Here is a 12,489-nt window from a genome sequence, read left to right as displayed (position 1 = left end):
GAGAAAGGTCTCAGAGACAACCAAGCATGTTGGCCTGCAGAATGTAAGACAATGTCCATTGGTTAAGCCACCAGGCTGCAGAATTGTGTTATAGAAGTTTGAGAGTCTCTGGCAGTGGCAGTGGTGCACGCCTTTCATCCCAGCACTAAGGAGGCAGAAGCAGGCAGTCTCTGAGTCTGAGGTCAGCCTGGTCTACAAGCGAATTCCAGGATAGCCAAGGCTACACAAGAAACCCTGTCTCAAAAAAACAAAAGTACAAAAACAAACTAAGAAACAAAACCAGAAACCTTTGAGGCTTTCCAAAGAGAACAAGGTGACTGCATCTTGCCTTTCAATCCTAGAAAGAGCAGCCATTGCATTCCTAAGAAACAGATACATACTCTTATGTTTACAGTGGACATTTCTGCTCATGGTTCCTAATTCACTGGTGTCTTGGTTACTTTTCTATTGTCAAGACAAGACACTGTGTCCAAGGCAATTTATAAAAGACAGTATTTAACTTGGGGATTCACAGTTCCAGAAGGTTAGAGTCCATGACCATCATGGTTGGGAGTATGGTAACAGGCAGGCAGCCATGACACTGGAGCAGTAGCTAAGAGCTTACATTTGATCCCCAAGCACGAGGCAGAGACGAAATGGTAACTGGGAATAGCATGGGCTTTTGAAATTTTAAATTTCATCCCAGTGATATACTTCTCCAACAAATTCACACCTTCTCATCCTTCCTTAGAACAGTTCCACCAACTGGGGAACAATTACTCAAATATGTAACCCTATGGGGGCCATTATCATCTGAACCACAATTGGTGACCCATGTCGTGCTGCAACAGTCCACAAGACCTGTTTTACAGCACAGAGTGTTTGGGAAAGGCATCAGGTATGAATCCACTGTTAATGCCCTAGACCACTCAGAAGCTGCCATGCTGGCTTTCTGATGTTGTGGCCTTTCATAGACTCTGCTAAAGCACAAGATTATAGAGAATACTTTGTGGAGATGGGAAACAAACTCCGAGGATGCTGTACATACTTTAGCTCATAGCTTTTCTTTGCAGCTGGGTTCTCAACAGGCAGATAATAATGGGAAGAGGCTGAAGTTTCTCCACTTGCCACCATTCCCAGGGGCCTAGGTAATTGTTCCAATCCCTACAACCCAGAGTTCTCTAGGCTTATGGGTCTAGTATCCAAAATAGGGGACTTTCACCAGGGGACACAGTAAAAGTCCTGCTAGAATAAAGGCAATAAAGGTGCTACTTGGGTACTTTAGCCAAGAAATAGCAGCAGAGAGAAGTCACCATCCAAACAGCTGGCCTTGATTATAGAAGATGGTTGGCCGGGCAGTGGTGGTGCATGCCTTTAATCCTAGCACTGGGAGGCAGAGGCAGAGGCAGGTGGATCTCTGTGAGTTCAAGGCCAGCCTGGTCTACAAGAGCTAGTTCCAGGACAGGCTCCAAATCTACAGAGAAACACTGCCTCAAAAAAAAAAAAAATGGTTGAACTGTTATTACAGTGGGCAACGGGCACTATTTGCCTTACTAGCGGTCTGTTTGGGTGCTGTTGTTCAATTTTGATGGTAAATTGACAAGTTCAGCAGTCACATTCTAGGAAGAATAAGGAAACCAAGGACTCCGGACCCTAACAATGAGGTCTATGCAAAGCCACTGCAAGCAGAAGTGGGGCCATCTGCAGCAGGAAGAACGGTGACATCTCCCACTCTTCCTTGTTAATGGTGTTCTCAGGAGAGGAGATTCCCGCACCACCTATGGAAGCTGTTCATCAAACCTATACCAAGAGGGAGACCAGAGCGGAAACAGTGGGACTATTTTGAATGTCATAATACACTACCCAGAGCTCCTTGGGCTGCAAGGACTTCAGTCTTCCTTGGGAATGACTCAGCTTTAAACAGCACCTTGGCCTAAGATCACACACCCTTTCCTGGAAAGTCTAAACCAAGTGACCTATGAATTGGCAATTTAAAGGCCCGGCAGATGCAGCAAGCACTCTGAAATTGACTTAGGCTTCCTTGACAGTGCATCTGCCTGGCTCCCACTCCTTCCCTCCCTCATTTGGTGTCCCAGGAGTCCTCCTAGATAAACCTGCTGTAGTGTTCGCTCCATCCCACTCTTGGCTTCCTGGGAAACCAAAGTTGTGGACATATGGTCATACATATGGTGATACAGGGAACTATGCTGGTTTGGGGAGATAAATGCTAAAGTTTTTCAGTTAACTGTCATGAGGTTTGCAACTTATTTTCAAACTGTTCTTGGAAAAAGTGAGTACAAGTAGACTTTTAAAAATAGATTCACATATAGTAAATGTGGCAAAATGTTAATAATTGGCAAATCTAGACGAAGTCATTTATGTTTATTTCAGTTTTTCTGTAGTTTGGAAATTTTTCCACACATACAAGCAAATAAAGAAGCAGTGGGGGTAAAATCCAAGGTATGAGTTTCAAATTAAGGGAGTGTTCAATGTTATCAAATAGTTATAAAAATAAGCTGGGTGTGGTGTCACATGCCTTTAGTCCCAGCACCTGGGAGGCGAAGGCAGGCAGATCTCTATATTCAAGGCCAGCCTGGGCTACTGAGAAACCCTGCTATGAAAAAACAAAAAATAAAATGTTCAAGTAACGCTAGGAGTGAAAAGTGTCCTAGAGATTTTGCACCAAACAGGTTCCTGAGAATCTTGGGGACAGAAGTACCAATGGACCTAGTATGTTGTTGCTTCCCTACAGATTGTCATTTGTCAAAAACACCATATATTCAGGCTTATTGGACTTTCAAGGCTGTAGTCCAGCTAGTTCAGCAATGGCTGTCTACCAGCAGAAGGTTCAAGTATCCAGTAGTTGTTCAGTCTATGAAGCTGAATGTCTCAGCTGGTCTTCAGTATAGGCCAGAATCCCAAAGAAGAGGCTCTACTGCCAGTGAAAAAATGCACTTGCCAGCCAGAGTGAGGGCAAGCAGTCAGAAAGAGAGCAAGCTGCCTTCTTCCACATAGAGGCTGCCAGCAGAAGGTGCGACCCAGATTAAAGGTGTGTCTCCCCACCTCAAAGATCCAGATTAGAAGTAGGTCTTCCGACTTCAAATGATTTAATTAAGAAAAATATCTCACATATGCGCCTGGCTATTTGGATTTCAGAGAATTCCAGATGTAGTTGAGTAGACAACTAAGACTAGCCATCATACCTACCCAGAAAGAATTCACTGAGGAGCCACATAAACTTATAGCTCTAATATACAATGTTAGGTACAGCAGGCACAGCTAAGGAGTTAAGTAGATGAACCAGGACCACCGCAACTCATAGGTTGAGTATAGCTGAACTAGATTTGGATAGGCTAACTAGTCCTTTGGATTAGTTTGGCTTGCAAACTGAAACTTTTTTCTTTTTCTTTTTCTTTTTTTTTTTTTTTTTGAGACAGGGTTTCTCTGTAGCTTTGGAGCCTGTCCTGGAACTAGCTCTTATAGACTATGCTGGCCTTGAACTCACAAAGATCCACTTGCCTTTGCCTCCCCAAGTGCTGGGATTAAAGGCGTGTGCCACCACTGCCTGGCACGAACTGGCACTTTTATATTGCATTCCTGGTAACCAGGGTCCACGAGCAGACACCTGAAGTTCCAGCTGTCATGGAGGCAGATGTGAAAGGATCAGTTCAGCCCGGGAGTTTAGTGACAGTCCTGATAACATAACAAAATTGAGAGACAAAGGGAAAAAAAACCCTCAATATTTAAACCAAGCTATTCTATCAAAACATCTCAGTTTGTTACAAACATCCAGGCAAAATTCTGCTAGAGCTGGGGCAAGGTTTTGAGGAAGGCAAGGCAATCATTCTCTGGACACAGCCAATCTCAAGGGTTTAAATGAGTGTTCAACCTCGGTAGCATACTGTGGACGAGAGCTTAGCTATTTTAAAAGAAAGAACAGAAACCTGCACTAAAGGGGCTGGAGAGATGGCTCAGTGGTTAAGAGCATTGCCTGCTTTTCCAAAGGTCCTGAGTTCAATTCCCGGCAACCACATGGTGGCTCACAACCATCTGTAATGAGGTCTGGTGCCCTCTTCTGGCCTGCAGGGATACAGACAGACAGAATATTGTATACATAATAAATAAATAAATATTAAAAAAAAAAAAAAAGAAACCTGCACTAAAATGGTATGTATTTTGCTCACTACTCTGGGGGCAAGTCGGTTCCCATGAATTGAGCACAGAGTCCTCCTTCCCCTTAATTCCAGCTCTCTCATGAAGAGCACTGAACAACTTCAGTTTATTAACTTTGTTTGCTTTTTGGAGATAAAGTCTTTCTCGGTTGCTCGGGCTACACTCTAACATGATTCATCGGCCTCAGCCTCTTGAGTGAACACCTTACATTTCATTCAAACCTTACAGTGGCTAGCGACCATTGTCTTTTATTCTGTTTCATTTTGGATATTATCTTACATCCTTGTATGTATGTATGTATGTATGTATGTATGTATGTATGTATGTATGTATGTATGTATGTATGTATGTATGTTTATTTATTTTGGAAAAGGAAGACTGAATCGAATCCGCATTCTAGGAAGGAGGTTAAACTCCCAGTTCCCTCGTTTCACATTTAAATCTCTACCAACATTATTAATGCTAATTTTTCCTAGTCCAGGGTCGCGCAGCGTCTCCCCGGTCTGCCCGTGGACACACCGACGTTGCCTTCTTTGCTGCCACCCAGGAGAGAAGGACCGTGACACCTGTTGTCAAGGAGGCGCTGACTCCACCTGCGCCCAGTCGCTCGGCTTCCGGCCGGCTTCCAGGCCCTCCAGGCCCTAGCGTCGATCTCGAGACTATCGCTCCGCTCCCACGGGGCGGAGCCTGCGCCTCCTCCCTCTCGGCATTCTGCTTGTGCTGCCTGGCCCCGGCGGCCGTCCAGCGAGAGGCGGAGCGAGTCCAAAATGGCGGCTCTCAGGCTGGCGCGCTCCGTGCTGCTGAGGCTTTGAGGTGGTCGCCCGGGGCCGGAGAGGGGACGATTTCCCCGGCGCGGGGCCCCCAGAGAATGAATCGGGGGCTCTGCTGAGACGAGGCGGCGGGGCTGGAGAGCAGTGGCAGCAAAGGGCTGCGGTGGCGTCCACGCAGCGGGATGTGCGAGAGTTACTCCAGGTCGTTGTTGAGGGTCTCGGTGGCGCAGATCTGCCAGGCGCTGGGCTGGGACTCGGTGCAGCTCAGTGCCTGCCACCTCCTCACCGACGTCCTGCAGCGCTATCTGCAGCAGCTGGGCCGAGGCTGCCATCGCTACTCTGAACTCTGTGAGTACTGGGGCTGGCTTGCGGGAGGGGTGCCTCCAAGCCGGTCACGAGTGACACCTCCGCTTCCCCCCTCGGGCCCCTTTGGGCGTCCCCTCCAGGGGTGGCGTTCCGAATCCGGCTTCGGGATGGGCTATCCTCTAAGACTCCGATGGTCCTGGGCTTCCACCGTCCCCTGCGAACTCCAGTCATCCTTTAAGTGCTTCTTCCTCATCCGCTAACTTCCCGCCACCAGCCGGGAAGCAGGGTCCCTGCTTGCATCTCTACACCCACTCACCTCTCCTGGTCCTGCCATGGTGCTGCGCGCTTTCTCATTGTCTCGGGTCGGCTGCGGCCAGAGCCACCCCAGAATGCTCTCCACCTCGCTCACCTTGGTCTTCTGCCTCCCATGCCCGCAAACTACTACAAGTACTTGTCACAGGCGCTCCGTCTACCGGCCGTTTCTTACAAGGCTGGCCATTCTGGAGCTCCTAACTATAGACTCGTTGACAGCTCTGCTCAGTCAGGGTCGTCGCCTCTCGTTTTCTCTCATCTGTTCGTTTCACAGACAGCATCTCCGCTGGCTACTTTTCAAGGCCAGCTTTGTCGATGTCACTGAATAACTTTGACTAGCATCTTAGTTACGCACGGAGTCCCCCCCCCCCTTTATGCCTTTATGTCAGTGTTGAGCCAAGTGTGAGGGGAGCTATTATAGGTGATTTGCAAGGTTTCCCGGGTCATCAGGGCTGCATAGCTACTGGCTTTTAACTGAATGCCCAATAGTATCTTTAGCCGGGGAGTATAAACGTCTCTAAGAAACTACAGATCATTTTTATTGAAGTGTGAAGTCATGCGTGTGTGTTTGTGTGTGTTGTATTGGGAGTTACACCATTCATTTAAATTGCGTGATATGATGGGGGTAGGGGACGCAGCGGTTTCGAGACAGGGTTTCTCAGTGTAGGCTTGACTGTCCTGGGACTAGCTCTGTAGAGCAGGCTGACCTCAAATTTACAGAGATTCACCTGCCTTTGCCTCCTAAGTGCTGGGATTAAAGGCATGCGCTATCACCACTCAGCCCACATACAGCTTTTAAGGTAGTAAGTTGTAGAATTAATGTGTTTTATAAAGTACTTTGGTCTGCTAAATTAAGAACTATAGACTCTTTGTACTTTTAAGACTCCAAATGCCATTCCTATCAAAATAGTCAGATCCCAACATAAATCAGATCCTGTCCATGATAAAAATCACATCCTGTCAATCATCCTTTAAAAAGTATTTCGATCTTGTTCCGTTTGCTACCTTCTAAAAATCTTAGCAATGCACAGTTCCCTTTGTGAGCTCATATTTTTTTCTTATCTTCTGTCAGCCTAACTGCTAATCTGCAACCATGCTGTGGTGCCTGCCTTTTCCAGCACATTTGAAGCTCCCCACTCCCATTCATGCCTTGTTTTACTGACTGTCCTTCTGGTCCACCAGCAGTACCACTTACATTTTGAGATTTACTTATCACTTGCTCTGGGGAGTTTGTGTTATCAGCTGTCATAATCCTCTGCATGTTTCTCATGCGCTGTTTGTCATCTTGCTTTCTAATTGTGTGTGTGTGTGTGTGTGTGTATGTACCCTGTACCAGGAGACAAATAAATTATATTCATACTTTGCATAAGTATCTAATGTGCTGATTGGAGCATCCTGATTGTATTAGTATTAACCTAGGGTGTGGCCAAAATAGTATAGAAACTCAGGAAACAGTTGTCTAGTAAATGAATGGATAGTCTACAAATAGTAGCTACTTACTGAATGAGTTCCTAAAATGCATTGTTTTGGAGTGCTTATTTTCCTACCCAGGGAATTCCACAGTGGCATTCATTCATTGGCACCTTAAAAATATGCCATGCAGAATGTTTTTCTAGCCTTTGCTTCTTTGCCTTCAAGACCCTCTTCCACAGATCTTGAGTATATTGTTACTGTTATGTTTAAGATAAATTATATTTTGATACCTAGTTCTTGAGCTAAATGTTGTGTACCTTTTTGGTTTTCAAAATATCCCCTGAATACATAGTTACTGTTTATGTCAAAGTAGTCATGAATTTAAGCTTTCCAAAGTGGCCAAGGGATAATTATGCTTTACTGTGAACCTCTTTCTTTTTCTATTATGTTTTATTTTTGAGACAGGGTCTTTCTACATAGTCTCAACTGTCCCAGAACTCTTTGTAGACCAGACTGGCCTCAAACTCACAGAGATCCACTTGTTTCTGCCTCATAAGTGCTGGTATTAAAGGCGTGGGCCATGACATCTGATGTGAACCATTTTCTTAAATACCCATTTTTTTCTAAATAGTTTTCTTTTCCTCATCCCTCCAGACTCCCCTCCTTTATGAGAATATGATTGTCAGGTTCATTATTTTCCATTTGGGTTTGGTGACTTGTTAGAAATGCTTATTTAAGTAAACAGTTATAGATTGTAGGGTTGTAGACCATTCATTTACTGGACAACTATTTCCTGAGTGTCTATATTATTTTGGCCCCACCTTAAGGTAATACAAATACAGTCAGTGTGCTCCAATCGGTTAGAACATTAGAATTTATGCAGAATATGAATACGATCAGTCTGTGTCCTGGGAAGGGTATTCTAAGAAAGTTGTTCTGCCAGTGACATGTCAAGTCGGTTGAAGCCACAGCCCTGCTTTATCTTCCTTTTCCCTTCCAAAGCTCCCTTGAGCTTTGGTTCACTCCTGTGCACCCAGAAGGTTGAGACAGGAGGATCACTGTGAGTTTGAGACTGACCTGTGTTACATAATGAATTCTGTGTCAGTGAATACTATATCTAGAGCTTGTTTCAACAAATCACTCATGTTGAGCCACATCATAATAACTTTTTAGCTACCCTAGTCATGGATATTACATTATAAAAATAAGCAATTCATAAACCTTAAATCACTTTAAAGAGTATATCACAATTTTTCTGTTTTGGCATTAGTTATAATGTTCCATCGTGCCTAATGTATAAATTAAAATCTAACATAGTTAAGCTATACATAGGCAAAAACTGTAGTTTACATGACTTTGGTACTGTTCATGGTTCCAGAATCCACTGGGGTTGCTGTAATGTCTTCCGAGGATAAAGGAGACCATTCTTCTGTTTGGTTTTTTGAGACAAAGTTTCTCTGTGTAGCCCTGTCTCTTAATGAAACTCGCTCTGTAGACCAGGCTAGTTTTAAACTCAGAGATCTACCTGCCTCTGTCTCTAGTGCTGGGATTAAAGGCATGCACCACCACACCTAGTAGCCAGGAGACCATTTTTTACTGATAGAGTTATAGTAAAAATACAGCGTTGAGGAAAAAAAATTATCTGAACTCTTTGGCAAAGAAAGGGGGTCAGGAGAGCAACAGAATTTCTTTATACTGAGACTATGAGACATGTAGAATTTAAGATGGTTCTGTTTTTACACCGAAGACTTTAATGAGAAGAAGTGAAATGCATGTTTATTATTTAGTAAGAGAAGAATGAGTATTATTTTTCTTTTTTGTGCATCACTGAAAGTATTTGGGTTTTTCTGTTGTTATTTGTTTGCTTGTTTTTTTTGGGGGGGGGCGGATAGGGCAGTTCTCTACATACCTCTGGCTGTCCTTGAATTTGTTATATATACAAGGTTGGCCTCAAACTCACAGAGCTCTGCCTGTCTCTTGAGTGCTGGGACTAAAGGTGTGTACCGTGCTTGGCAGTCAGCTTTGTATTATTAAAACAATGTGATATTCTGTTTAAAATCTAAATTTTTTTCCTGTAACTAGGGTTTAAATAAGTAATATATTTTATTTCAAATTGTGTATTTTATATATTTTTAATATTTTGAAAATAATCATGGATTTTCTTTCCAGTGATATGATTTGTTTTTGACTTTGTTTCAGATGGCCGAACAGACCCCATTTTGGATGATGTTGGTGAAGCTTTCCAACTTATGGGAGTTAATCTGCATGAACTAGAGGACTATATTCATAATATTGAACCTGTTACCTTCCCACATCAAATTCCTTCATTTCCTGTTAGCAAGAACAATGTCCTTCAGTTTCCTCAACCCGGAAGTAAAGATGCAGAGGAAAGAAAAGACTACATTCCTGATTACCTGCCGCCCATTGTGTCTTCTCAAGAAGGTTTGTGCCCTTTAATCGTCCTGCATTAGTGACTGCTTTGATGGGGTTTTCGTCTCCTTAGCTTCTCATACTCTACTAGGACGGACATCCTAAAAGTTCAGTCTCTGCGTTTTAAAGTGATTTACAGATTACTCTAACCCTTTACTGGACATTCTTGTGGCTGGTGTTATCAGGTAGTCATGGCATGATCAAGGTCCTTTGTAACGTGTAGATAGGCGAGAACAGAGTGTGACCACACAGAATCTTCTTGGTACATGTATTACACAAGTTAGAAGACCTTTGAAACAAAAAAGAAACTTAGGTATCTCCTCTCCTCCTGTTATTTGATTACTGAAGAGCTGAATGCACCGCTGTATGCATGGGGATAATGAGTGCATTGTGAGCACTTGCTGATATGAGGCCTGGCTCTCTTGTTTTGTTCTTTTTTTTTCCCTCTCAGGATGAGTAGAAATAATTTCCTCTGGGCCATTTAGAACTTTTGGTTATACAGAGGATGGAGCTGTAGCTCAGTTGGTAGAGTGCTTTCTTGTATAGGAAGCTTTGAGTTCAACCCCAAGTGCTGTATAAGATCAGGTGTGATGGCACATGCTTGTAATGCCAGTACTCGGGAGGTAAAAGAAGGAGGATCAGAAATTCAAGGTCATCTGATGCTACGTGGTGAGTTGAGGCCAGCGAGGCCTACAGGAGACCCTGTCTCAAAGAAAAGAAGGCAGGCAGGCAGGCAGGCAGGCAAGCAGCTGACTGGCTGGAAGGAAGGCTAGTTGGTTTACAGGCTAAACAGATTCACAGAGACAGAAACTGAATCATATTTACTAAGGTTGGGGGGAAGTAAGGAATGGTGATTTATGTTTAATGAGAACAGTCTGTGTTTGGGAAGACAATACATTGTAGAGATTGATGGTGGTGATGGTTTCATGAGAATGTGAATATACTCGGTACCCACAGAACTTGTACCACTAGAAGTGGTTAAATGTCCTATGCATGGACTCATGCAGTGTTTATACCTTGTGAGTGGCCTATCACATAGCATAATGTCTTTACTCTTTGTCTCCAGTGTTCGTGGGTTAAAATTGTCCTGTTTGTTTTGTTTTTGCTTTTGCTTATTGAGACATAGTTCTGGCTGTCCTGGAACTCACTGTGTAGACCAGGCTGAACTTGGACTCAGAGATCCTTCTATCTCCACCTTCTGGAGTGCTGGGATTAAAGTTAGGCACCACCATGCCTGGTGCATTATCCTGTTTTTAAGGCTGGGTGGTGTGACATTTGCATATTCCACATCTATTTCAGCACCTTAATAGAACTCGGTTGTTTTTACCTCTGCTTTCTGTGAGTAAGGCTGTTTAGGACCATGTGAGCATGGAGTGTAAATCCTTGTCTATGTCCGTGCCTTCAGGTTTCTTGTGTGTACACCCAGAAATGGACATGCTGTGTTTGAATGAAATATAGAATACAGAATCTTGCTTGGTTGAGTGCTGGGGTTTGCACATGCTTCTCTGCTGAGCAACCCATCCACATGTTAAGTTTTACTTTATTATATTGTATTTGTGTGTGTGTGTGTGTGTGTGTGTGTGTGAGAGAGAGAGAGAGAGAGAGAGAGAGAGAGAGAGAGAGACCACAGCATGTGTGTAAAGATCAGTATTGGTTGTTTCCTTCAATTTTGTGGGTCCTGGGCATCAAAGCCAGGTCATCAGGCTTAACAACTAGCTCCCTAACCTGCTGAGCCATATCTGCTACTCTAGTGTATATCTCATTTTTGAGAAACCATACTACTTTTCCAAAGCAGCTGGCATCATTTACCTTCCAGCCAGGAATGGCCAAAGCTGCAGTTTCTTTTTTTTTTTTTTCTTTTTTTTTTTATTTTTAAAAACTTCGCTGCTGTGGCAGTGCAAAAAGCTGCAGTTTCTTACAGTTTGATTTGTATATCTCTTGTTCCCCTAGCCTTTGAAGTATTAGGTGCTTGTTTCATGGACTAGGCTTAAGCTTGGAGTAAGGTGTTTTACAATTCATGTGGTCCTGCTGCCTATCTGAAAACTGAACAAGCATTGGAGTTGTAGAGCTTCTTGTGGACTGATGGGTTGCTGCTAGGCTCTAGTGTGCAGTGTGTTCCCCTGAGAAGTACTGGGGCTGTAATGCGTTGTTCTGAAAACGAAGCCAATTCATATAGGCAGTCGTCATGGTAGATAAGGAAAGTACTTGGCATAAGCTTTCTTTTCTTGGGAGGTGGTGTGATGTATGTGAATATGGTTAGAATTGGGGTGCAGGCATGTGCATGCCTGAGGAAGCCAGAGGAAGATGTCAGATGTCCTGCTTTTCAGTGTCTGCCTTATTCCCTTACTGAGGCATGGCTTTACATTGAACTGGAGTTTGCTAGGTTTTGGCTGGCCTGACCAGCCAGTGATCCTCTTTTTTTCCCCTGCAGCCCATAGTACTAGGGTTACTGGTGTGCATGTTTTACCCAGCGTTTTACAGGGTGCTGGGTATCCAGGCTTAGGTACTCGTTCCTGCCCAGCAAGCACGCCCACCCGTTGGACCGTCTGTCTCCCTTTCACTGTAACTTTTAAAGTTATCATCATTCTCTGGTCTGAGCCTGTTATGAGACAGACTGTGCTTACTAGCTCAGCACTTTGTTTTCAAGATCTTGGGGAAAAAAAATCTTGTGGAGGATACTGACCAGAGTCAGGAGTTAGTGGTACAGGGCTGAGAGTGGTAGATCCATCGGTGGGTGTTCGTGATGGAGCGAGGCATCATCTGTTCTGCCAGACCTCTCAGAAGTCCCTGCTCTCTTTCCTCTGCGCCAGCGCTGTTCTCTCAGACTGTGAGTCTAGGCTATACCTCCGCCACTGCCAATGAGCATGCTACTCATCTCTGCCTCTGATCATCTGTGTTTATGACCTTTATTTACTGTTGGGAAAATCTTACTTCGATGCAGTTCTTTTTAAACCCTTTATTGTTTAGTGATAATTGTTTTTTTTTTATTGAAGAAAAAAAAATTGCCGCCTCCTCCCAGCCTCCCATTTCCCTCCCCTCCCCCCACTCCTCTCCCCCTCCCTCTCGAGTCTGAAGAGCAGTCAGGGTTCCCTGCCCTGTGGAAAGT

The 12,489-nt window shown here is 44.1% G+C and overlaps 1 protein-coding gene across 1 annotated transcript in view; it reads left to right on the top strand.

The window, feature by feature from the left end:
• The first annotated feature begins 4,917 nt into the window (after window positions 1–4,917).
• Window positions 4,918–12,489, top strand: part of Taf3 (TATA-box binding protein associated factor 3) — a 152,724-nt gene continuing 145,152 nt past the window's right edge. Inside the window, exons 1-2 of the mRNA XM_005354881.2 lie at window positions 4,918–5,270; window positions 9,153–9,395. Coding sequence (XP_005354938.1) covers window positions 5,105–5,270; window positions 9,153–9,395 — 409 coding nt within the window. The 5' untranslated portion in view covers window positions 4,918–5,104. The remainder of the gene's footprint in view (window positions 5,271–9,152; window positions 9,396–12,489) is intronic.

The sequence above is a fragment of the Microtus ochrogaster genome, chromosome 16 (assembly GCF_000317375.1).
Source record: "Microtus ochrogaster isolate Prairie Vole_2 chromosome 16, MicOch1.0, whole genome shotgun sequence".
NCBI lineage: Eukaryota > Metazoa > Chordata > Mammalia > Rodentia > Cricetidae > Microtus > Microtus ochrogaster.
The sequence above is the reverse complement of the archived record's forward strand: the minus strand, read 5'-3'. Positions and strand labels throughout refer to the sequence as shown.